Here is a 27,074-nt window from a genome sequence, read left to right as displayed (position 1 = left end):
TGTATAAAGCACATCTGTACATTCTTTGCCCTAATCATTTTCAAAGCATTTGCTCTCCACTTAAGCCCTTTGCATCAGGTCCTCTTTTTTTCTTCCCCCTCCCTCCCCGCTCCCCCCTCCCTCATGAGCCCTTGAAAGTTGTATATTTCATCGTTGCTACCCTGCATCCTGATTGGCTTGTCTCCTGCCCACAACCCTTATGTAAGGGGATGTCTGATTACCTACATATGGACTTTGGGTTTCCACTCCGTACTCACCCTCATTCACAGTGATATGATTTTTGTTCTTTGATACCTGATCCTTGCAACACCTCATGATCACACACCTGGTGTGTTCTTCCATGTGGGCTTTGTTGCTTCTGAGCTAGATGACCGCTTGTTTATATTCAAGCCTTTAAGACCCCAGACTATATCTTTTCTTAGCCGGGCATCATCAGCTTTCTTCACCACATTTGCTTATGCACCCGCTTTTTCTTTAGCTTTCATGTCGGGAAGGAAGGTGAGTATCTTGCATTGAGGGAGTACTTGAGTGGAGGCCCAAAGTCCATCTGCTACCTTAATACTAAACACATAGATATATTTCCCCCTCATTATATATATATATAGTTACATATGTACATGCCTGTATCTAGATCTCTATAAATGCCCTTTGCTGAGGCTGTAACCTTAATGGGAGTAGAAAGCCTCATAACTTTGTCTAAATATATCCCCCCATCCCCTTTCCTGCATTCTTTCTCCTCATTCCTATCTGTAGGAAGAGCCAATTTGCTTATAACTGGAAGGGTTTATGAATGAATAAATCAATAAATGGGTTGCTAACAACTTGATAAAGGGTGCTGTCTAATGTTCACTAGGACACGGCGATAGTTACTATTTTTTGACGATGTCATACTTTCTCAATTGCTGGTTACCCAAGACATTCACATTAACATCTCTGTAACACCTTAATTTTGCTCTTCCAGAGTTTAGTGTATCTCCCACCTCCAGTCTATATTCTTAATATTACTTCTAACATCAAGACCTTGACCCAACCATTCTTTTTCTCCATAATTCTTTGAAGGTTATGCATTACGTTCTTAATGCTTTTATCTCTATTTGCTGTTTCTTTTTATTCAGAATTGTTTTACGACACTGACCAGTTGATTGTGTCTTGTTTTTTCTTCCCTCCGTTTCATTATTTTTAAAATCTCTTCTAGTGGCCACTGGCTTCCCAGCTGGACAGACTCATTTACAACCACGACTAGAAGAGATCAGATTAGCTGTTGAAGACGGAGCTACAGAAATCGATGTGGTAATTAACAGGACCCTAGTGCTGACGGGCCAGTGGAAAGGTGGGTCTTTTCCCTCACCAGACAGTAGTCATAGTCTGCCATGCAGGATCACATGTTGGGGACCTGGTGGGAGGCAGCATGTTTGAAGGTCTCTGCTGTAGCTTACAAATCACTAGAATGAACCTAGGAGAAAACATGGCTAGGATTCCTCATCCTGGTACCTCTCTTAAGTCTTGACAGTTGCCTACCTTCATGAATGTTTTGAATCCCGTTGAGGGCTTAAATACATAGTTATTTTCTATGAAGTTGATTTATAATGAAAGAAAAATGATTTTACCTGGATGCTTTCCCTTTGGAAAGGAAAACGTTACCTCCTCACGCAATGTATAAATTATTCCAGGAAAGTTTTTTGGCAAAGTTTATTTTCGTGTGATGGAGGAAAGGTTTCTTTTTTATGTTAATTGTTGTAGATTTTTAAGATGGAGTTTTATGAATAATCTGCTTAGATTTTCTTAAATCTGATTTTACTCCGAGTATTTGTAGCACAAATCTCCTATGAATATTATTTCACATTCACCTTTGAGATTCATGATTTACTATCACAACAGATTACAATAAGACATTGATATTCCAGTAACAAGCTATTGTTTCTATAATTAGATGTTAAAGAATCAAATAGATTTTACCTCGGTCTTAAATATATTATGCATACTACAAATGAGATTGTTGATAGCTAAAATAAGTATAACTCTCCGTCTTTATAATGAGTAGTTTAATCAAAATCTTTTAATGAAATCATAAGGTAAGGCCAGAATAATGCATTATCCCTTTGGATTTTTGTATTAAAAATGAAAAGCATATTTTATTCTGATTATGAAAATTATACCTGCCTATTGTTAAAAAAGCTCTCAGTAATAAAGCAAAGAGAAATAACCTATGATCATACTCTAATGTATAACTTTTCAGAGGTTTTTTAATCTTTATATGCATGTACATGCATCCTCTCCCATTTTTTAAAGTTTAAATGTAAAAAATACTATTTTTGCAATGATTTTCCCTGCTTGCTGCATTGGCCAGTAGTGCATGAGTGTCTTTTTGTGACTCACTCCATCCATTATCTCTGCATCTTATCCCCGATAGCCTAATTCCATGATAAATCATGGCCTGGTTTTTATTATGGAATAGCAAATATTCAGTCAGTGGTTTAAAGGCTCAAGGATTTATTCTCTTATCCAAATGAAGTGGCAGACATTTCAAAGGTGCTTCAGCAACCCCACAGAATTTTTGAAGACTGACTATTTTGACTTCCAGTTCCAAAGCCTTTCATTCTTCCAGGCCACCCCCTGTCATTGAGTCAGCCCTGACTCATCATTATTGTCGTTCAGCACTGCTGAGTCAGTTCTGACTCAGAGACCCCCAGGTACCACAGAACGAAACACTGCCTGCTCACAACTGTTCTTCCGTTGGATGTGGCAAATTGGAAAAGGAAATATCATAGATGATAGGTTTCACTATAATTGGCTACCCTTAATGAACTAGGAGTGGTTGTTTTTAGAAGTCAAAGATGGAGCTACAGAAATGGATGTGGTAATTGACAAGACCCTGTGCTGACGGGCCAGTGGAAGGTAGGTTTTTATCCTCCTCAGGAAAGGAGTCATAGTCTGCCCTGCAGGATCACATGTTGGGGACCTGGTGGGAGTCAGCATGTTTGAAGGTCTCTGCTGTAGCTTACAAATCACTAGAATGAACCTAGGAGAAAACTTGGCTAGGATTAAGTCTACCTTCATGAATGTTTTGAATCCCTTTCAGTGCTTTAATCAAGTAGTTCTTTTCTTTTTTTTAAATTAGGGGCTCATACAACTCTTAACACAATCCATACATACATAATTGTGTCAAGCACATGTGTACATTCATTGCCCTCATCATTCTCAAAACATTTGCTCTCCACTGAACCCCTGGCATCAGCTCCTCATTTTTTCCCTTCCCTCCCACTCCCCCTACCTCATGAACCCTTGATAATTTTTAAATTATTATTTTGTCCTATCTTGTTCTGTCTGACGTCTTCCTTCACCCACTTTTGTGTTGTCCATCCCCCAGGGAGGAGGTCCCACGTAGATCCTTGTAATCGGTTCCCCCATTCCCACCCACTCTCCCTCTGTGTTCGCAGTGTCACTACTCACACCACTGGTCCTAAAGGGATTATCTGTCCTGGATTCCCTGTGTTTCCAGTTCCTATCTGTACCTCTGGTCTAGCCAGACTTGCAAGGTAGAATTGGGATCATGACAGTGGGAGAGGGGGAGTGTTGGGGGAGTGTTGGGGGAGAAGAAGCATTTAGGAACTAGAGTAAGGTGACCAGATTTTAACATTGGTAAAGCGGGACACCAGTGGTACACCATTGATAAAACTCATATCCTGGCGAAACCATGGCAGCCGAAAACCATATACCCTAGCTTGTGCATTCTTTCCAAAAATTGCTTTTATAAAACGCCGCGGGATGCGGGAAAAATTGTTAATAATCTGGACATCTGGTCACCTTAAACTAGAGGACAGTTATATGTTTCATCATTGCTACATCACACCCTGTCTGGCTCGTCTCCACCCTGAGACCCCTCTGCAAGGGGCTCTCCATTGACCTACAAATGAGCTTTGGGTCTCTACTACGCACTCCCCCCTTCATTCACTATGGTAAGATTTTTTGTTCTGATAATGCCTTATACCTGATCCCTTTGGTACCTCGTGGTCGCACAGGCTGGTGTGCTTCTTCCATGTGGGCTTTGTTGCTTCTGAGCTAGATGGCCGCTTGTTTACCTTGAAGCCTTTAAGACCCCAGATGCTATCTCTTTTGAAAGCCGGCACCATCAGCTTCGCCACGTTTGCTGATGTACCCATTTGTCTTCAGCGATTTTATCATGGAGGTGATCACACAGTGATAATGAATTTTTTTGTTCTCAAGTAGTTATTTTCTGTGCAGTAGATTTATAATAAAAGAAAAAATGATTTTACCGGGATGTTTTCCTTTGGAAGTGAAAGTGTTACTTTATTATTCAATGTATAATTCATCCAATTAAAGTAGTTTAAAAAATTTTTAGGTGCTCGTACATATTTATTACAATCTATAGTTTTGTTAGATCAAGCATAGTTGTACAATTGCTGCCATCATTTTCAATGCATTTTCTTTTGTGTTAACTCCTTGATATCAGCTCCCCTTTATCCCCTTCATCCCCCACCCTGCCACCCCACTGAACCCTTAATATATTATATATTATTATTGTTGTTCTTTTGCCACAACTTACACCATCTCATCCATCCATTCACCTAAAATTCCCACCCCCTCAACTCTTCCCACACCCTCAGTGAGTCATTACTCTCCTTACTGTTTCTGAGATGTTTATCTGGCTTGGATTTCATGCAGCAAAAGACCTTAATTGTACGAATGTATCTACATGAGTCTAGCAAGATTAGTGAAGTAAAACCAAGGCCATCATAGTGGGAGGAGGAAATTTTAAAGAGCCAGAGGATAGTTATGTGTTCCTTCAGTGCTCTACCACACCCTGGATATATCGTCCCTTGTGTGTTGCCATTCTGTGAGGGACTGTCCAACTATCTTACAGGTGGGCTTTGGGTCTCCACTTTGCATATGCTCCTTCACATCAATTTGATTGCTTGTTTTTGAACCTCTGATACCTGTACACATCAATGCCTCATGATCACATAGGCTGGCAGTGCTTCTTCCATGTGGGCTTTGTCGCTTCCCTGCTAGATGGCCTCTTGTTTAACTACACGCCTTTAAGACTCCTTAAAAGCTGTATCTTTTAATAGCCAGGTACCATCAATTTTCTTCACTGCATTTGCTTATGGACCTATTTTGTCTTCAGCGATCGTGTTGGGAAGGTGATTATTAGAACAAACTGTTTTTATCCTGAGGTAGGATTTAAGTAGAGGCCCAGAATCCATCTACTTCCTTATTGTGTTTACATACATATACATACATAGATAAATACATCTATCTATATTTAAATATTTACATATGTACATCTATATTTATACCTACATATATAATTTTTACTTGCCTGTTGTTTGCCCTATTTCTTTTTACTTTCCTCCTGCCCAACTATCATGCTCATCCACCATTCACCGCTCAGAAATTCCTCTTAGGTACATCTCAATTGATCAAACATCACGAGGGACTCCATACCCTCCTCGCCATGGATTTTAGATCCCTTGTATTCCCGTCCCTGGCATGTTGACTCACGACTCTCCTCCTCCCATGTCCTCCTCTCCCATGCCTTCCTGGAACTGTCGGTCCTGTTGCCGTCTCTTTGAGATTGCTTGTCCTATCTATCTTATATAGAGAGACATCAAAACAGCAAAAACATATAAATAGTTCCAGGTGTCACTGCTGACCTTTGTGAATATCCCCCCACTAGTGCAGATGAGGTGCCCAGTGCAGCGCCGCCCCCAAGTCAGAAGTCTACTTTCGGGACTTCCCAGGGACTTCGTGGCTTTGTTCCCATTGCTCATCTCTTGTACTCCCCTCTCCAGCTCAGGTATTTTTTGTAAAGTGTGTTTTAGTCTGATGGAGGAAAGGTCCCTGTCAATCCATCTTGTTGAAGGATTGTAATTTACCAAGTATGGTATCCTTCTCCAGGGACTATAGAAGGACAACAATTCCTTCTTCGTTGTCTGTTCTTTAGTCTGGAAGCTCTGCTGAAATCTCTGCACTTTGGGTGACCCTGCTGGCATTTGAAATGCCGTTGACATAGCTTCCAGCAACATACAAGCCAGCACAGTAGAAGCTGACAGAGAAGTGGTGGAATTCTGACTCATAAGGACCCTATATAGAGTTTTTGAATCTTCAGAGGGACCGAGAGCCTTAATTTTCCCCAAGGACCAACTAGTCGCGTTGTACCACGGATCTTGAGGTTAGCAGTCCATTGCTTGTCACCAGAGCTCCTTACACACAATTGTCCAAGATGACTTCTGGTATGTCAGCTTGTATTTTTAGTTCCTATACATCAAAACGGCTAGGCTTGTCCCATCTAAAAATCTTCCACAACATTTTCCTTTGCACCTCATTGGCCCAAACCCAGTTACATGTCCATGCTTGGCTGGAAGTGAGGCTGGGAAAAGCGGTCCTTCACTTTCCAGAAGCAACATATTATTCTGTTTCCACATCTATTCTCATTCCCACCTTATCCATACTAACCAGAATTTTTAATTCTTGACACGTCACAAATATCTTTTGCTTTCAATGTGTATTTTTTTTATTGTTGTTGTGCATGTGTGTTTTGGCCAATTGGAATCATCTCTGAAATATTGTAGATCTATTTTAAATAGCTATATCTTGCCTTCATATTGGAAATTGGCTTATCTGCCTTTAATCACAAGTTTCAGTTAATATTTAAGGTTGAAGTCAGAGGAACAAGTAAACATAAAATGAATCTAGGAATAAAGTATATGTGATTTAGTTGGGTAAAAACCTATATATAGATACGGACATACAGTTTATATTCTAACTTTTGCTCTTGCCTCTAGATTATGGCTAACTGGAAAAGAGAATATCATAGGAGATAGGTTTCGAGATAATTGGTTACCCTTAATGAACTAGGAGTGGCTGTTTTTAAGAACTGATCTTTACCCAATAACATGTATTCATGCAAACATAATAGCGCATCTTTGTCCCCGATCACACTTTTTCTATTAACTCTGTTTGTATCGTGCCAATAGCCTCTTGACCGAAAACAAATGGGAAAGGAACATTTAGTGCTAGAAATCCAATTCTAAATAAAAATCTGCAATGACTTAGGGGGTTTCTTATTCACTGCATTATTTTGCCTTAATTTTCATTCTCAATCTGATCACATATTATAATTTTGGTGCCATGTTTTAAGATTGGCTGCTCACTAAAAGATGAGCCGTAATTACATTTCTCAGACTTTGCGGAGCGATATTTCTGTCAGCTCATGCTCTCCCTCAGTCCTCTCTCTGAGGAATGTAGCACACTTGTGGAAGCTCAGTAGGAAGCATCTCACTCTTTTTTACAATTTATTTTTTTAGTTTTTCAATGTATTTAATTATTTTATGGCGGGCTCATAAAACTCTTAATCACAATCCATACATACATCCATTGTGTCAAGCACACTTGTACATCCGTTGCCCTTATCATTCTCAAAAACAGTTGCTCTCCACCTAAGCCCCTGGCATCAGCGTCTCATTTTTCATCTCAATTTTTAAAGCTTAGCTTTTCTGAGTATATCTACGGCCCCAGGGGCCACACTTCATGCTGACGACGTGAGGCGGGTCCTCATCCTGTCCCCTGGTTCTCTGTGGTGGTGACAAAATCTCGGTTCTTCTCAAGGGTCCTTCTCACCCAATTTGAGGCTCCTCCACTTTTTTTCAACTAATTCTTTTTTTTTAGTGGAAGGAAGTAAGGAAATGGAGACTCAAATTGGGGATGCATTCATAATAAGTTGAAGAAGAAAGAAAAAAGAGTTGTAATTAGTTATTTGTCTCGATTGCCATTTTTTTCTTCATTTCTTCCCCTATTTCAATGTACTTTATCGCATCCATTATCTTTGCTAATCAAGACGCTCATTGACTTGTCCTTTCAATGTGTCCAGGGGACACTCTTCCGTTGTGTACTTTGCTTTACTGCTTAGCAGCATTTGTCACGTGGGCATTTTACCTCCTTCTGGAAATAGTTCTTGTCACGGCTCTGGTGACCGTGATTTTTTTAGGCTTCTTCTAGATTTCTGAAGAACCCATGGTTCCTTTGCATGTCGGACATTACTGAGGTGTGGTGGTCCTCAAGGTCTGTCCCAGAGTGGCTTCTCCGCAAACACTGCATGCACTTCTCTGGAAACCTTGTCTGCTTCCTGATTTCAGTTGCCATCCTTATGCGCAAACCACTAGACCTCGTGAGCTCCAGAAGAGGGCGCTGCCTGACTCCAGGACTCATATAATACAAAGCCATATAATGCTGTTGTGGGTCAGCTTCGCGAGTAGGCCTTTGCCCGGATTTAATTCTGACTTAGAGCAGCACTCTTACACCCAACACAGATGCTCCCCATGCTTCCCAAGCCCACCAAGCAGACTGCCACAGGTTGACCCCGTGTTAGCAACCAAAGGCTTAATTACTGAGGCACATAAGTGGTTGTTAGGTGCCATCTAGTTGATTCCAATGGAGCGGCAACATGTGGAACAGAAGGAAACTCCCCCTGATCCTGCTCCACCCTCACAATTCTTCTGATACTTAGCCTATTGTTGCAGCTGCTGTGTCAATTGATCTTGTCAAGGGTCTTGGTCAACTTTCTAAGCATGATGTCCTTTTCCAGGGACTGATGGCATGCCCAGAGTGCATGAGATGAAGTTTCACCATGCTTGCTTCTCAGGAGCTCCATAGAAGCTACATAGGTAGTGATTCAAAATAAAAGAATCTGGACACTCCAGCTCATGATTTACGCCACTGTGCCAATCCGGCATCTAGGTCTTCCTTTCCTTCAATGACTTCCACTCTTCTAAGCATGAAGTCCCTCATCTCTCCTAAAAATAAGTCGAAAGTAAGTGAGATGAACGAAGACTTGAAATCCTTGCTTCTAAGGAACATTCTGTCTTTCTCCCAAGCTAGATTGTTCTGGTTCTAACTCACTGCCATCAAGTCAGTTCTGACTCAGCAGCCCTGTGAGACGGGGTAGGATTGTTCCTGTGGGTTACCGGGACTATACAGCTTTGTCTTTTCTACAGAACAACTGGTGGTTTTGAACTGCTGACCATGCAGTTAGCCACCCAATACATAACCACTATGCTGTGAGGGCTCCGTATCCTTCCAGCAGTCCATACTATACACAGTATTAATTATCAAGGTCATAATTTAGATGTATCAATTCTACCATTCAGATGTATTAAGTCTTGGCTTGCCTTCTTTATTCTTTGTCTAGCTTTTGCATACACATGAGGCAATTGAAAATATCATGGGATGTGGTACGGGAATATTTCACAATTATAATAGGGATTAAATTAGATGGTGTAAGAAAATGATCTTCTAGAAGCATCAGTGCTGACTGCTCTATCTGTCCTTTCCCTTCCTCCTCCTGATGATGATAGTATATGAGTTTATTGTCAAGGGAAATAATCATATATCAGATATATTGGATAAATGCAGCATTAGACAAAAGTCTAATGTCCTGGGCTTTAGTTTCTCTAATTTTGCTCATTAGCATCACCTTTGACCAGTTACTCACTTCTTTCTATGTACTTTTAAATAAACTACAAACAAGGACTAGGACTTAGTAATTTCAACAGCCCTTTAGACCTGTTGTGTTCTGTGATTTGATTTCTGGTGTGTCCATTGTTAGCAAATATTGTTCACATGATCAATAAATGAAAGACACTATTTCTCTACGGTGGTATTGAAGTTGACATCTGAATTGCATTCCCAAACAGAGAATGTAATCCAGGAGAACCACAGGGAAAATTAAAACAAAAAGAACAATACTACTTATTGTTAATTATCCATGTATTGATGCTCAGACATCAATTTATGAGGAAACTACTGAAAAATCTGACTTGGTTCCTGTGGTAAACAATTATACTGATGAATTTTTAGCTATTAATAAAAACATCTGGAAAAAAACTTATACCTACAATTAACTAATATAATTAAAATTTAAAAATTTGTTGAAAGATTGTTTTATCACATATAAAACTTGATAATCAGTCTTACAACAAATGTTGGGTTTATTAGATAATACAAAACATTAAATATTTCATTTCTGTATTATATAACTTGGACATTTGAGCACTAGAGAGTTTTGAGGGCAAACGGTGATTTATATAGTATCTACTCCTATCTAAATCCATGTCACTTTTGTTATATCTCCAGGCTACCAAGAATTTTGTGAAATATTAAGGTCAAGACCACAAGGGTCTTCTTGCATTTGCTTATATGCAAGTCGATCCTGAAAACATGAATCTGGACATAATATTTTTTTGGGGGGGGAGAAAGTGAGTTAGGGAGTTAATAGGAGGGTGAGTGGAGTGAGTGAGAGAGTGAGAAAGTGAGTGAGTTAGTGAGAGAGTAAGTGAGTTATGGAGTTAGTGGGAGGGTGAGTGGAGTGAGTGAGAGTAAATGAGAGAGTGAGTTAGTGGGAGGGTGAGTGAGTGAAAGAGTGAGTGAGTGAGTGAGTGGGAGGGTGAGTGAGATAGTGAGTTAGTGAGAGAGTGAGTGAGAAGTGAGTGAGAGAGTGAGTTAGTGGGAAGGTGAGTGAGTAGGCGAGGGAGTGAGTTAGTGAGAGAGTGAGTGAGTGAGTTAGTGAGAGAGTGAGTGAGTGAGTGAGAGAGTGAGTGAATTAGGGAGTTAGTGGGAGGGTGAGTGAGTGAATGAGTAGTAGGGTGAGTGAGTGAGTGAGAAAGTGAGTGAGATAGGCAGTGAGTTAGTGAAAGAGTGATTGAGAGTGAGTGAGAGAGTGAGTGAGTTAGTGAGAGAGTGAGTGAGTGAATGAGTGAGAGTGAGAGAGAGTGAGAGAGAGTGAGTTAGTGGGAGAGTGGGAGGGTGAGTGAGAGAGTGAGTGAGTGGGTGAGTGAGAGAGTGAGGGAGTGAGAGTGAGTGAGGGAGTGAGAGAGTGATAGAGTCATAAATTTTTTTTCTTATTTGGTTGGTTTTGCATAAGAAAGGTGATAGGAAAAACATATCTGAGAAGAAATTGGTGTTTTTCTTTATTGGGTACAGCTGTTAATCACATCTTATTAGAAAAGCAGTCTCTAAGTCTATAGACACTCTTTGGGCAGAAATCATCAAATCTATAATTGTGGTTTCTCAGTTTGGGAGGTTATTTACAACAGAAATTCGAGATACCTATGGCAGCTGTACCTCATATGCTTTTATGGTTTTTGTTTTCATGCTATGATTCTTGAAACGTCAAATATTATTGACAAAAGTGAGTGTGTTTTATCTCTTGCAAGGATTTTTACTACCTGGTGCTTTAGCTCATTCCTGATTCTGTCTTACAAGATTAATTATGTGCTTTGGGAGATAAAAACTGTGTTCTTTGAACATTTTGTGACTTTTGTAGTTTAAAAGGTTGCTGTACAATTTAATATAAGTGTTTTACTGTACATATAATTATCTTAAGAGTTATTTTCAGGCTATTCTTATGCAGTGTTGAATATCTTTCCGGTACTCAAAAAATAATTGCTTAGATACATTCGTTAACAATTATTTTTTAAGTGCCTTTGAATAGCACAGTATACAAATGGAAATTTACATTATGACTTTTAGACAGGAAGTGTAGCCTTCAAGCCCTTGGTTCACTATTTAAATAATAATTCTGTATTTGGAAGTCTTATTAAGATTGTTTTCCATGACTATGGCAGTGCATTTCCAGAATCCTTAACAGACTGCCATCAGGCTCAAGGTTAGGAATATACTTTCCTTTTAGGTAGGAGCCGAAGCGGACAGAACAATGCAATGCTGCACGTGCAAGTTCTTGTTGACTTGGAGGGTGGGGGCTGAGGGGGTGGTCAGGGGCGAGGTTGTTGCAGAAGATAGAGCCAGATGTCAACCTTTTTTGGATATTATTTAAAATAGATGCAGGATGACTTTGTCTCTCCCACCCATCTGCCCAGGGTCTATATTCTTAGGCACCTAGGTCTTTTCCAACATGTCTGAGATTTCTCATTGCTATCAGTGAATACTCACTCCACCAGCACAGCCTCACAAGCAGAAGGTGAGCTTGAGGTCTCCACTTCTCCTCAGCAGTGCGGCAGCAGCGGGTTGTGGAAACAGTTGAGACAATTGCTCTGCTGGTTGTGCCACTGTATTGATTAAGCATCGACAGTGTAGATATATCCTAGGCTTCCAGTACTCCCACTTCTACTGCTCCTGAGAGCCTCATTATTAGTCAAAACATTTATTACCAGGTTTCTAATGTGCCATCACCATGCCAGCCATTTCTCTGGTGCATGTGTTTTGTAAAATTTTGCATTATCCTGACTAATTTGCAATCGTGGTGTTTGAATTCCATTTTCCTTCGCCAGTCATCTTTCACAATAGCCTTCCAAAGTATCATTTTTCTAGTGCAAGGTAAGAATTGTTCTTTCTTTTTAAAGGAAGAATTTTTAATTTCTGTAATGCTTGAATGTTTTACAAGGAACAATGTATTACATGTGATTATGTGAGCAGAAAAACTAATAAAAACTCTAGGGAATAAGATCATGATGCATTCAAAGATTTAATGTATGAAGACAATTACTGAAGTCTTGCTTATGAAAACAAAATTCTGGACCCTTAAATATCCAATAATAGGAAGAATTTTTTTATTCTTTCAATTAAAGACCATAGCCGCTAAAATCATGTAATCAACCTATGTTTATTCATATGGAAGATAGATATCTCATGGGGGGCAGGTTACAAATTTATCATAAATTATCAAAATTATATATAATCAATTTCTTGGGATATTTAAAAACTTTATAGTGGCAGATTTGATATTGTCAAAAGCCTTGCCGTGGCAAAAAGTCTCTGGATAATACACGTCTAGAGCAGTGATTCCCAAGGTGGGTGGCATCGGTCATTGGGGTGCTGCAGTGATTCAGGAGGCTGCAAATCAGATATGTACACGTTATCCTAGAACAAAGGTTGCAGTATAAGAATTTTTCATTGCCGGGGGGGGGGACGCTCTGAGTAATTTATTTTAAGTTAAGAGACAAAATAATTTTGGGAATCTGAGATATTAAACATGTCCACACAAGTCAAATTTCTGCCATTCTCACGTCTTTTTTTTTTTTTTTTGCCTCCCTCACTTCTAAGGAGCATTGGATTGTATTTCTTGCAAGATAGAGGTTTGTTATTCTGGCAGTTCATGGCATGTTCAGTATTCTTCACCAGCACCATAATTCAAAGGGATCCATTCTTCTGTGGTGTTTTTTGTTCATCGTCCAGTTTTTACATGCCTGGGAAGCAATTGAAAATACCATGGTTTGGGTTCGTGGTATCTTTGCTTTCTCACACTTCAAAGAGATCTTTTGCAGCAGATGTACCCAATGCAATAATCTGTCATTCACTTTCTTGATGGCTGCATTTTGTTGATTGTGAATCCAAGTAAAATAGAATCCTCTTCACCTTGATCCTCCAGAGTGGGATCAGGGCCTCAGGTCCAGAGTCCAGACTTCATTGCTGAAGTCAGGTCCAGAGTCCAGAATCATCACACATCCTCTTCAGAATCCAATTTGATTTCCTGGTAGCTCCCTCTTGATACACTGCTGCAACTGTTTGAATTATCTTCAGCAAAACTTTACTTGTATGTAAGATCAATAGTAATATTGTTTGGTAATATCCGCATTCTCTTCTGTCAGTTTCCCTTGGAATGAGCGTGGCTGGATGGCTGTCTTCCAAATTTCTTAGCTAGCAGAGTGACTGCTTTCAGTGCTGCATCAGTTTGGTAAAATACTTCACTTAGAATTCATTGAATGCCAGAAGCTTTGCTTTGTTACTGGGTTTCCGTGTAGCTTGGACTTCCTCCTTAAGCACCATTTGTTCTTGATCATATAGAACCTCTTGAAGTAGTTGATGGATTATATTTGCTACCGAGATTGTGTATTCCTTCCAACTTCTTTGATGCTTCTGCTGTCAACAGAGCGGGGGCATGTCTGACCTCCTCTGCTTTCTGCATGAGGCAGGGATCAGGCAACCCTCCCAGGCTCTTCTTCTTTACCTGTTCTAACACCAGCCATTCCTTCCACGTCACTCTACGTTTGTTAGGTTTGATCATTTGTTGCTATGGTTACACAGAACTCGCAGACAACACAGTATCAACCCCTTTATTGGGTCTATTAGGGTAGTTAATATGTTATCGTGTGTCAGAGTCACGGAACAATAAGGATACAGTCATTGGTCTCCTCAGCCACTGGCCGAGTGTCTGTCCGGTTCTCAGTCTCTCAGCCACGTGGTTCCTTTGCCTTTGCCTCCATGAACCAGGAAGCCAGTCCACCTGTTCTGTCTCACAGTGCCATAGTCTGCCCAGAAGAGGAGGAGGTAGCCGACAGTCTCAGCATTGCTCCTCGGAGCCTCATGCCACAGTCTGTGGGACCTCTGATCTCAGCTGCCTCAACCACGTCTCACACAGATCTTGGACAAGTTTTTCCAATGATCCTCAGATTTCTGTGGCCCAAATAGCTGACATTCACCACAGAACGGCTCTGATGGAGATGTGGTTTCTGGTGTTTAGTTGCCCGTCCCCCTAACAACAGTGATGGATGATGTCTTAAATCATAGCCCCTAGGGAAGTACCGGAAAGGTGCGTCCCAGGAGACAAAGGGTGCTCCTTAGCTCACACCTGACGGAGGCCAGGAGTTAACTCCACCTTGATCCTCTAGCAGAGAACTCCCTCCAGAGTGGGACCAGGGCCTCAGGTCCAGAGTCCAGAATCATCACACACCACATTAAAAATTATGGATAAGAGGGCCATATTAATTGACAACAGCTCACACCCTCTACTAAAATAGAGTCTCTAGCAGATGTCCCCATAGAAACACAGGGTATGACTTGATTCACTCCCTTACTAAGATAGAGTCTAATGACTCCCCCAAAGAAAAGAGTGCGGCTTGGTGTACCCTCTGTTGCAGTCAGGTCTTAATCTCACGCTAGTCCTGTCCAATAGAATCACAGAATCCTCCAGCTGTCTGCTCACCATTCTCCCCGTGCCCGGTATTCTCAATTCTCAGTGGTAAGGAGCTCCCCGTCCTCACTCCATCCAACACGGCAGTGTTCTAGCCACGGCTTTGCCGGGCAAGCGTGACTTGCAAGATGCCCTCGTCTTCGTGGCAACGTGCAGTGGCAAGTGCCCTGTCCTCCTTTGCTCAGGCCGAGAGCGCCCTCGATGGGGAGTCACCCCCGTGTCCCTCAGTCAGCCACGGTGGGCCATTTGGCCTCCGTGCTGAGCAGCTCAAGCTTTTAGAGTAAATCAGAATTGATCATCATCCTATTATTAACCGTGGAGCTGAGGGGAAAACAGTCGCTTACATTCATAAGCATGTGAATAAGTACTTTTACACATTTTCCTTCAGAATTTGAGAATCGCTTGACCTGTCCACTGTCAAGCACTTCTGTCTAATCTTGAAGAAGAAACTGAAGCTTGGGGAAGGTTAGTTATTTTCTCAAGCCATACAGATAAGTATCACACAAGGGCCCAGAAGCCCTATTCAGACATGTGAATTCAACTACTCTTCAGTGCCCTTGTTCTCGTCCACCTTCAAGGTTAATAGAGAAACTTGCTGATTATTTTTAATATATTAAAATGAACAGAATTAAATATTTGATGTTTCTGAATTACCTTGGAACTTTTCATTTTACTCATTTTTCCCCCGCTCCCAGAAGAATGAAAATTGACCCTAGGATTATACACTCATCTGTGAAATGAGTAGATTCAACTAGAAAGAGCTGTCATTCCTAGGTTCTAGGCTTTTGATTATTATCTATCCTAAGGACTTCATTTCATTTCCTCGAGACTACATTTTAATTAATGTTTGTTCTCAGAGAGAGGGAGAAACATTTAAGGCAATACAATTTTAAATTCTGGTCTTTATTTTACTACCAACTGGTAATAAGATGTAGACCACTCAATCATCTCACCACATGCCACTTTCCACCCTGAACTGTGGAGGGAGCTGCCGCGTGCTCACAAGCTTTGTTTAAATGACGTGTAGGAATCACTTTGAGCATTCCTGAGGGAAGATGCTTTGAAAACGTAAGGGATTAAAAAAGAACTTTTGTGGGTGCATTTATTCCTCCTGAAGGATTTCATGGAAAGAGCATCTCTTGAACTTATTACTTCACTTTTAATTTTTCCACATAGTCAGGTAGCAATTATAATAAATCCACATCCTATTGCTGTCTTTTCCTGCTAACATAGGGGGAAATCTACCCATTAGTTTTTCCATCATTTTGCTCATTTATATAAAAAAGAAAGTGACAGCTGAGCATGTTAATGGACTTTAGGATTTGAGATTGACTGGGTTACATTTCAGCCAGCTAGTCACTTTGATTTACATATATCATCTATCTAGTTTTCAAAGTGTCTAGATCATTGTAATGTGGAGATACTCAAAAACTACCGCGACACTAGGAATGGCTTCTTTGTGGTCTGCATTTTTAATGTATTAAATCAGCAAAGTCTAACAGCCCATTAATAAGCATCTGGACAGTGTTTTGATTTTTAAAGTTATTTCTTAGATGTGTATAAGTAAGGTGAATGTTACCTTATTAAATGTCTGTGATAGTTAGGTTTATTGTACCAACCTGGCCAATAGGAATGTGGAATTAATAAGGTCGCAGTTTGATTGGAGGGCAAAGAGATAAGTGGCTTGCCAAGGCCTGCCCCTCTCTCTCTCTTGCTCTCTGGCGATCGGACCAACGTGCAGCTGCTTTAGCTAGTTCTCTGCCTCAACTTGTCAGCCAATCCATGGATCATGTTGCTAGAGCTTGAGGTTCCTTCGAGACCTGCTTCGCTATGCTGGTGTGTACATCATTTGAGCTTGAGGCTGGTGGATCCTGTGGTCTTACATTCCTTGAGTTCTGTCTTCTCTAAGCTGCTGAACTGCTGCTGGCTGTTGGTGACCGCCCTGCTGTTTGCTATCTGTGGGCAGACTGTCTGCAATGCCCGAGGGAAGACTCAGCTGTCTGCTTCCTTGACCTTGGACCCAGCAGCCCTCCTGAGTTGAAGGACTTCCAGTATATTAACTGTTCCACGGAAGTGAGTTGAACTGAGCCCTCAGTACTGCTGTGTGGACTACTTAGCTGTTAGATTTCTTCATGCTGTATCTATCTATCTATCTATCTATCTATCTATCTATCTATCTATCTATCTATCTATCTATCATCTATCTATCTATCTATGTATCTATCATCATGTGTCCTGATTTTGTTTCTTCAGAGAACCCTGCCTAACACAATGTCTATCATTTGGTTTTGTCTAACCACATAGATAATTTACTCTTCACAAAAGGAAGTGAGGAAACTAAGGCTCCTTAAATCTCAGGGAAATCAGTAATCCCTACAGGATTACATACTAAGCAAAAAGTGAAAACTTCCAAATCCCTAGTCTTTGCTATTCTAAGGAACATGGATGGGCTTTGTGTTAGAAATTTGAAAAAGGGAAAAAAAAGAGTAAACCATAAGTAAATTATGGTGGCCTCTACAAAAGTCCTATTTGCTGGGCCCAGACATAGGAACAGTGGTGAGGATGGCTCAGGACCAGGTAGTTTTTCATCCTGTTGTACATAGAGTTGCTGTGGGTTAGAACCAACTCAGCAGCAGCTAACAACAGCAACCAAACGACAACCACGTTGTGCTGGAAACCATAAAAGCACTCGACAGTAACACTCACAACAACAGTACTATGAACAATCGGAAAATGAGAGACCAGTATTTCTTGAACATTAACTATGCTCTAACTACATTCCTTAACACTGTATGTATCTAATCTACTTAATCCTCAAAATAACTACCTGAGGTAGGCATACTTCCATGGTCTCTATTTTATGCAGGAGGAACCTGAAATTGTTACATAATAAGACCACATCAAACAACAAATTAGTTGAATATGACCCCGGGCAGTGGAAGAACCCTATTGCATTGGCCACTGTGTCATATTTTCCCAGTAAAGATTTGTGATTCCAGAGTTAATAGTTTGCAAACTAATGCAACTGAGTGAAGCCAGAAAGGGATTTAGTAGGAGACAGCCTGGTGCACTGACTCCGCAGGAAGCCTGTAAAGGCAGACTTGAGCAGCAAGTAGGCATGAGAGACTCGGGGTCAGTGAAGATAGCCAGACTGTGCCACAGTCAGTTAGGTTACAGTCTCGCTGTCGGGCCGCTGCCACTGGCAAGGCAGGGCATGCTGCCGGCCGACTACCGGGGCCTTGAACCTTTTAGACCTGCTGCTGCTGTTGATGTTGCCTTAAAAACGACACATGAAAAAAATTCAATATCACCTCTTTAATTGAGACTTAAACTATATTCATTATCTCTTTCAAAAGACCTGAGATCAACTACACATTATCCTTACATCACGTGATGTAATTGGCAGTTACCTCCACATTTCAGATGTGAAATTATTAATTAGCCTTTCATCTTTGTAGCCCGTCAGTAAGATTCAGAGTCTCACAAGATCCAGTCGCTTGCTGGAGGCCAGGGCGCAGCCTTTGACCTGCTATGCTTTTTGATTGATGTGCTCTGTTGCATGAGACGCCCTGGCAGTCGTGAAATAGGTTAAACCTGGGACGATTAACTGCAAGGTTCAAAACCACCAGCGGCTCCTCGGGAGAAAAGCTGCACAGTCATGAAAACCTAAGGAGCAGGTCTGCTCTGTCCTAGAAAAGTTCTCTGAGTAGGAATTTATTTGATGGTAGTGGGTGCGAGTGGTATAGTGGTTAGGTACTTGGCTGCTACCCAAATGCTCTGTGGTTCAAATCCACCAGCCACTCCACAGGAGAAAGATGTGGGAGCCTATTTTTAAAAAAGGTTACAGTTTTGGAAATCCTATCAGAGAGTTCTACCCTGTCCTATAGAGTTGCTATCAGTTTAAATAGACTTGACCACAGTGAGGTATGTGTGTGTGTGTGTGTGTGTGTGTGTACTGGGCAGAATGAGAGAAGAAAAAATGACTACTGTGGGTATTGAATCTTGAAGATTAAAGTCTCCTTATAGAAATTTGATCCTATTTTGTGTTTCAGTCTGTCAGAAAATGATTTGAGGAGCTAGCAATTCAAAAAAGGAAAAGGTTACATAGTTGTTAAGTCCAGTTAAGCTCATGGATTAAAGTGTGTAACTTCCATATGGCTGATAATTGAGTCATAAACTATATCTTTTTTGGGTATTAATTTTTAACTAAAAAGACTGGGATTACTGATCAAAACTGGTGGGTCCCCTGAGATTATGGCCCTTAGTCATCCTTCAAATGTGGTGTTCAGTTTACTCCCATGGGTCTGCTTTCAGCCCCAAACAGAGGTCTAGAGAGTGAAGGGAAGTCGCCCTCCTTAGAACAAACAACTATCTGAGATCCCAAGGGCAGCATTTGCGGGGGAGAAGATCGGAAGCTAATAGGGGTTGGGAAGGACGACAAAGAAATGGTAAGCGTGGGGAGTGGGCCTTACATTCAGTGTCACAAAGTAAAACTGCGCATGAGCAATGGGGAAAGAATGCACCGTAAGCTTCCACTCAAATCTCAATAAAAAGTTCAGCAACAGTTAAAAGAAATCGGTGAAGGGATTCACTGGTTATCAAAAGAGTGGACTACACTCTTCAAATACAAAACACAGTGGCTTTATCTATAAATGCAGTAAGGCTCCATGGATAAGGATTGTGTTATTCAGAGCAAAGTCCACATGTTGACGAATGTCGTAATAATAAAGTATTTGCTAGCCCTATCTACTGGTTAGGGTAGGCACTAATTCATATGGCAGAATGTGGTGCTATACAGGGATTTGGGTCAGGTTGTGAAGTAAGATCTCGCTTTTACCCAACAACTTTTAAAGGCAATTCGTTTTACTAGAATTCTGAATTTAATCGTAATTAAGCCTTTGGCGTAATTATAGTATCCCAGGCAGTGTGTATTTTATTTGTATTCTGTTTTATAATCCGTACAGTAGCCCTATCTGGTCAGCGTCTTATCCATCATTTCAGGATGGCACTGAGGCTGAAAGTAGAGACTTGCCCGGGTCGCCCTGGGAGTGATGTTGCTGCCCATGCAGCCTGCATTTGTCAGACTCTGAAGCCTGCTTTTGATGACAACACGCTGCTGTGGACGGACGTCATTCATCAAAGCACAAGTCAAATATGGATTAACATTCTTACATTTTTAGATCACAAGATTGCTGTGTCACTTCTGAGAGAACCACTTTCTCCTTTCAGCGTCAGTGGCTCGGCACATGTCATCCCATCCAATATTCTTCCTCTGAAAGAAGAGAATATGAATTGTCATTGGTGCATAGTCCTTTACTGCTCCTCTTCTCACACATTGCCACATTGGACATATGGGAAGGTGCTTTCCTCATAGGTCAAGCAGGCAGGTGGCATCTCTGATCATTTCTTGTACTCAGAACTACCCAATTTTGAAGAAAACGTTCAATTCTTTCTTTCAAAACCTTCCATGGATACCATCTCTTGGTGGTCACGGACTCTTAACTTTGATCAACCATCTTGAATGGGATGTTTGCCTTGACTTGTTCTCAGCTTCCACTTTTGAGCTTTGACTTATGCTTAGGCTGTCCAGTGTGGGGAAGGCAAGCTGTGGTCATCTTGTTTCAACTTCTATGGTTTGGCTTCAGTGTGCTGACTTGAGACATATTTCAGTCATTTAAATGTGCTGTAGTAACCCTATGAACTGTGGACGTCTCATTTAAAATGCGAATCCTAACCCTTCTATTTTTTATGAGTGTTTTCTCTATCTGAGTTTTAGCCATGTACTTACAGTAAAACTACTTATTAAGAAACGTACGCATAAGGAGAAAGTTAAGGATCTGATCTCAGACACGACAGTGTAGCAGCAGCTGTAGTTCAAGAAGAGGGTGTGACAAAACTGATGAAGGGCAAGAGCTTCATCCATTAGTGTTCTTTCCAAAGGACTGTGCGAGATAGTCTTTGAAGAATTTTAATGCTCCCACTTTAATATTTGTTTATTAAAATTCTTACCTTGACTGAGGTAAGATATTCTTCTTTCAATTTTTATTTTAGTGTGTGTCTATGTATGTGTGGGCATGTGTACTTTTTTTGAGGGAGATGCTGTGTGTACGCGTGTCTGTGTGTGTGTTGAAGTACACGGTGTGTGTGTATGTGTGTGTTTAATTACACTTTTCAAGACTGGTGTGTGGAACTCTACAGAACCAGGTGTAGTATTGAACTCAGGATGCATAGGGTGGACTGCATCTCTGCACTACACTACAGGTGGCTTTGTTCACATGGATTTGATGCTATCTGGCCAGGCAGAAAACACATACTAGGTGGAGTTGGCGGTGTGGACTACACTGAGTGACACTGTCAGAGGGTGTGTGACACCCAAATGACTGTCAATATTTTCGTGTAATGTTTGAGCAGACATTTTTTATTAAAACATCCCAGTAATTTGTTATGGGAGCCATGATGGTGCTGTTGGGTAATCACTACACTGCTAACTGCAAAGTGTGTGGTTCAGACCCACCAGCTGCCTCTCCAAAGAAAGAAGAGGCTATTTGTCCAAGTAAAAATTTATAGTCTCACTACGTTGCTATGAGTTGGAATTGATCTGATAACTGGGGTTTTTAGATAGTTACAATTACAAAAGCATTTTTCATAAGCATATAGTTATAAGACTAAACCTCTAGGCTAATTTACTTTTTGAATCTTCTAATGCATTCTCTAAGAGGCCTGGTAGCATAGTGGGTTACACATTGGGTTACTAGCAGCAAGGTCAACTGTCTGAATCCACCAGCACTCCTGGAGAGAAAGAGGATTCTCTCTACTCCCATAAAGACTTAATCGGCTAGCTAGCAGAGAAGTAACAAGCCCACATGGAAGAAGCACAAAAGCCTGTGCTATGAGGTATCAACGGAATCAGGTAACAAGCACCAGAAGACCCCAAACAAACAAAAAAAAAACCCATATTATTGAGAAGGAGGGGGCGAGTCAGAGCAGAGACCCAAAACCCACCTGTAGACAATAGGACATACCCTCACAGAAGGGTCCCAAGGAAGGGATGAGTCAGCCAGGGTGGAGTATAGCACAGATGAAATGCAGTCTTCCTCTGGTTCTGTTGTACCGTTCGGAAACCCATGCCAATAACTTTTTCGAAGAATGAGGTCGTAGTGAAAGGAAAAGAAAGGAAAACATCACAAAAGGCTCATTAAGTAATAATGTTGGAAATGGTAATTTTGGAATCCAATGTAGAAAGTCTCTATAAAATTTTGTTGTTAGTATTCATGCTGTTGTTTTTCTGTGCCGTTAAGTCAGTTACAACCCATAGCAACGCTGTGCACAACAGAAGAAAACACGGCCTGGTCCTGTGCCATGCTCATCATTGTCGCCACTCCCGGACCCATTGTTTCAGCCCCGGTGTCAACCCGCCTCTTCTTGGAGAGCCTTCCTCTCTTTTGCTGCCCCTTCCCTTTCCCAAGCATGATGTTCATCTCCAGGGATTGGTCTTTCCTGGCAGTATGTTCGACATGTGAGACGAAGTTTCCCATCCTTGCTTCTAAAGAGCACTGTGGTCATGCTTCTTAACACGCCCCCCCCCACCCACCACCCACCCCCCGTTTGTTCTTTTAGCAGACCAGGTGCTTTGAATGTTCTTCTCCAGCACCACATTTCAAATGCATTGATGCTTCTTCGGTTTTCCTTAGACAGTGTCCAACGTTCCCATGCATATGAGGCCATAGAAAAAACCATGGCTTGGGTCAAACCTTTGTTCTCAAAGTTAAATCCTTTTCAGTACTATAAATTGTGAGAAATACTACATTTTAGCAAGTTACCGCTATCATGTTTCTGATGAAAATTAATGGTAAACATTATTACGAATTCTGTTTGGTCTGATACAGGAGAGCAGGTTCGTGGGACAGCGTGAGTTACTACGCTGTGTGACACACACCCCTACAGATAGGGAGACACACATGCTGGCAGAGACTGGGACAAGCTGTCCTGTCTTCATTTTCAGTAGTACGCCACAGAAAGGCCCACTTTACATCCTGACAAGAGAATGGAAGAATTAATAAGGACCTCGTTTATTTTTTAAGTTCGCAAAGTGTCATACCGTAGTATGCTAGATAGATTTCTTCCCCTTCCTTATATGTAATTGTCATATGGGAGAGACAGACACTGTTTGTAATTTGAATGTCACGGTGATGGTATTTGAAAAGCTCCATGACTCTGGACCTCGGGCCAGGGCTTAGAAACAGTTTCATGGTAGCAAACTAAGCATTCTCCGTAACAGGATGTGAACTGCAACAGAATGCTCCAGGCAATATTGAATTGGGGTGATTTTTAGAAAGTGACAAATGGTTTGTGTTTCCTAAATCTAAAATGGGTTCTACCAGCTCTAAACGGCTGCCAAGTTATGTTATCACTTGCCTGCCTGGTAACGACTTCAATTATTCCCTTCCCCAGCCCTCTACGATGAGATTCGGCAGTTTCGCAAGGCCTGTGGAGAGGCTCATCTCAAAACGATCTTGGCAACAGGAGAACTTGGATCTCTTACTAATATCTACAAAGCCAGCATGATAGCAATGATGGCAGGTAAGTGTTTCATTTCACACGATGCTTTATAGTTAAATTGTGGTGGTTTTATACAAAGAGGAATAACTAAGTGAAAGCACTTGGCTATTACTTGAAAGTGCTGACTTTTTGGAATTAAACTTCTAGTTTTCTTGGCTGGAGGTGTCAGATATTTTTTGTACCGTGTGAATTGGTCAGAAACTCTTGGCTTTCTTCCATGTTTCTTGTGGCATTGCCTTGCTGCACTATTCTTGAAAGGCAGCAGATGGCTCTCTTGTTAGTGAATTTTCTTTGGCGTTGTTTGATTATACATTCATCAGCATGTATTAGACAGGAATGCCTTTAACTCTGACTTACTCCTCTCTGTGAATTTCAGCTTTTGATTTTTCTCAGCGATGGGCTTCTTTACTGTCTAAAGCAGCAACTGCTTTTGTTTGTCTTACTTTTTTTTAAGTTAGCACAGTGTCATTGTTTTATATGCTTTCAAATATAAGCGGACTTACTCTGTCTCCATGAACAACAGGTCTGTCCGCTTAGACATCCAAGCTCGAGTCCTGGGAATCGTGCTTGATCCCGGCTTTTTTCTCACCTTCACATAACTCCAAAAACAAGTCTTGAGAGCCTCCTCCGTCTGTACCCCTCCTCGCAATTCTGAGTGCTGCTGTTCGAGACCCCTGCCAGTCCCACAGTGATCACCTCAACTGGCTCCTAACCAGTTTTCTTACCTCATCTTTTGCCCCTCTCCAATCTGTTCTCCACACAGTTGCCAAAATGAATTTGTGAAAATACTATTTGATTGCATGGACTGCTTGTCTAAAATCCTGCACTGGCTTGTCCTCATCTTCAAGGTAAAAGAGACACTGTGTAAGCCTGATTCAAAGAGTGGCCGCTAACCATTAGCTTGCCTCTCCCTATCTGCGCCACTTTATCCATTTTAGTTCTTCCTTTACCAGCATCTGTGGAAGCTTACTATGCACGTTATAACTTGATTTGCCGTGTGCTTTCACAGATAGCCTTCAATAGCATTCTTTAGTCTTTACACACAGTCCCTGTAATGCTTCACTGGTAGCCCAAAGGTTGGCAGTTCTAATCTGTCCAGCAGTTCCACAGGAGAAAGCAGTTGCCTCTGCTGGGAAACCCTGTCACTTCTGTCTTGTCACACGGGTTGCTGTGATTTGAGATCGACTGGATGGCCCCCAACAACCACAAGCCTGATGTAAAGGCAATGAAAGATTCTCCTAAGACCCTGCCCATGTGAGGCCATGGAGTGGGAGTCACTTTTGGCTTCTGTGGTTCTACAGTTCGGGAGGCGAATCCAGCTCGACACCAGCGTAAGAAGAATTGCCAGTAGGCAGATGTCAGTCATGCCTCCAACCTCCTTTCTTGTGACATCTTCCTGGACATGGACACTGCTTCTCAGCAGCATTTGGTCATCAGTCCATTGCAGTAGCCACACAGCTCGCAGGCAACCTTCACAATTGTAGGGGTTTATTAGGGAAGGTAACAGGTCTTGAAAGGCTACGACTATAGTTCTTTTGTCAATACCACAGAGCTTCTCAGCCATGTCTCTCTGGGCGCCCTTTCAGCCACCTGGTCCATTGGCCTCTGACCCTGCTCGGACAAGTGTCACAGAGCTCCTTCATGCTGGGGAATGTATCCTACATTGCAGGCCAGCCTCCTACTTAAAGGCACTCAGGTTTACTTGTTCTTTGGGCTGCAAAGCCCACTGCTTTGTGTCCTGGGCTCAGTGCAGCTTCTCCGCTGTGTCCCCTCGCCTCAGAGCTGTGGCCTCTGGTGCCCTTGACACCTCCACCACTTCGGGTGGGATTGGAGGGTTCTTGCATACACTTCCCCGGTGGCTCTTCTTTCTTGATGGTTGTGGGATTTCCCTCTGACTTCTCTCCAGTGAAACGGCAAAACTGACAAATCTTCAAGTGAGAGCCTTCTATTCTGTATTTTCATGCTCCTACCCAGTCACTCGGTGAGAGTTAAAAGATTATAGCCAGAGAGCCACACCAAGCAATTTCTCTTCACCACATACACTCCATTCATAGAGAGTTAGCCGCAGTTCCCTGGCAGTGGCATCTTCCAAACCTTTTGAGTCTTTGAACGCATGACGCGGCCTGCAGTTTGTTTTTGCCCAAATAGCACCTAACTATCCTGTAGGATTCGGCACAGGCATCACTTCTTTCAGGACTCTCTTACCTGATGCTCTTCTCCTCCCATCCATCTCTTAGCTCTTGTCCTTTTTATGTGCCACCGTGGCATTCTGTTAAAATCGCTAGTGGATAATCAGGCCGCTTCATGAGTGAGTGCTCCCTTGCTAGGCTCCCTGCTTTCCTGGACCACATCCTTAGATGTCGATGTGGGGCTCCTCTGGTCTGTAGTGCGGGTTATCCATGCTTACTCTCTAGGGTTTTAAGCTGTTGCACAACTTTGGAGAACTCTCGGAACCTTGTGTCCTTCTTTGTAACATTACTGAAAAGCAGTCAGCCGCTTGATTTAGTCACTGATGCTGTAGCCATGAAATATATGCTCTGGTTATCTCAGTTATAGTGACATCTCCAAAAATCCGAGGGGAAAGATAAATGGAACACTTTGAGCCGTCTCTTCAATTCTGTTGGCATTTCAAAGGTCCGTAGTAAGAGAATACTCCTAGCAATTCTTAGGAACCCAAGGAAAGCCCATGGGGTCTCAGATTAGACACGTAGCTTCCTCTACATGCTATTTGCCGGCATGGGGGTTGTTAGGCCAGAATTGTGTGATTCAAAGTAGGGTGAAGGTCTGTTCCTTCTGGGAGATTAGCCCTATCCTCCCCATTAACTCCTCATGATAGGAACATGGGCATTCAGTAATTAGGGTTGGGAAGACTGTGTTCTGCACTGAGAGACAAACACTGACTAAAAGCATGCTCTCCCTGGTCTGCTTCCTGTCTGCCTCCCTCTCTCTGTTCACATTCTTGTCTGCCTACTTCATTTCTTCATGTAGCCAGTGTCTATCGAGACTTACGATGAGCAACATAGCTTTATTTGTAGTGTGCTTCACCAGATGCTTTTAAATACTATCCCTCAATCTTTACGTGGAGGAGCCCTGCCCTGCTGGTGGTTTGGTTCTGTGTTCAGCTGATAATTGAAAGGTGGGCACTTGGAGCCCTGCAGCTCGGTGGGAGAATAGGCCTGCTGACTGACTCCCATAGAGATTGCACCCTAGGAAGCGCTATTGGATTGCTGAGTCAGAGTCAACTTGGTGGCTCACGCCAACCACGATCTTTATATAAACCCCAGGAATTAATGAAGAAAGGTCAAAGGATTCAGTGAGTTACTTAATGTCGCAATGCTAAAAGGTTACACAGAGTCATCCTTTGAACTCAGGTCTACGGACGGCGGGTTTCTTACAGTCACCCAATTGTCTCCTAAGGCACTGTGCTGGGTTTTATCACACAGGAAGGTTCCATGTGTGAACTCAAGTGGCATAGTTTTTATTTCCTGTGTTTGTACTGATTACGAGTTGGGCTGCATGGTTGGCAGTTCAAAACCACCAGCAGCTCCTCTGGAGAAAGACTGAGTTTGCT

At 41.8% G+C, this 27,074-nt stretch overlaps 1 protein-coding gene across 1 annotated transcript in view; it reads left to right on the top strand.

Annotated features, from left to right (window-relative positions):
* DERA (deoxyribose-phosphate aldolase) overlaps positions 1 to 27,074 on the top strand; it is a 164,211-nt gene that overhangs the window by 63,772 nt on the left and 73,365 nt on the right. Inside the window, exons 5-6 of the mRNA XM_075552024.1 lie at positions 1,196 to 1,330; positions 23,396 to 23,524. Of these exons, the coding sequence (XP_075408139.1) occupies positions 1,196 to 1,330; positions 23,396 to 23,524 (264 nt within the window). The remainder of the gene's footprint in view (positions 1 to 1,195; positions 1,331 to 23,395; positions 23,525 to 27,074) is intronic.

The sequence above is a fragment of the Tenrec ecaudatus genome, chromosome 6, assembly GCF_050624435.1.
Source record: "Tenrec ecaudatus isolate mTenEca1 chromosome 6, mTenEca1.hap1, whole genome shotgun sequence".
NCBI lineage: Eukaryota > Metazoa > Chordata > Mammalia > Afrosoricida > Tenrecidae > Tenrec > Tenrec ecaudatus.
The sequence above is the reverse complement of the archived record's forward strand: the minus strand, read 5'-3'. Positions and strand labels throughout refer to the sequence as shown.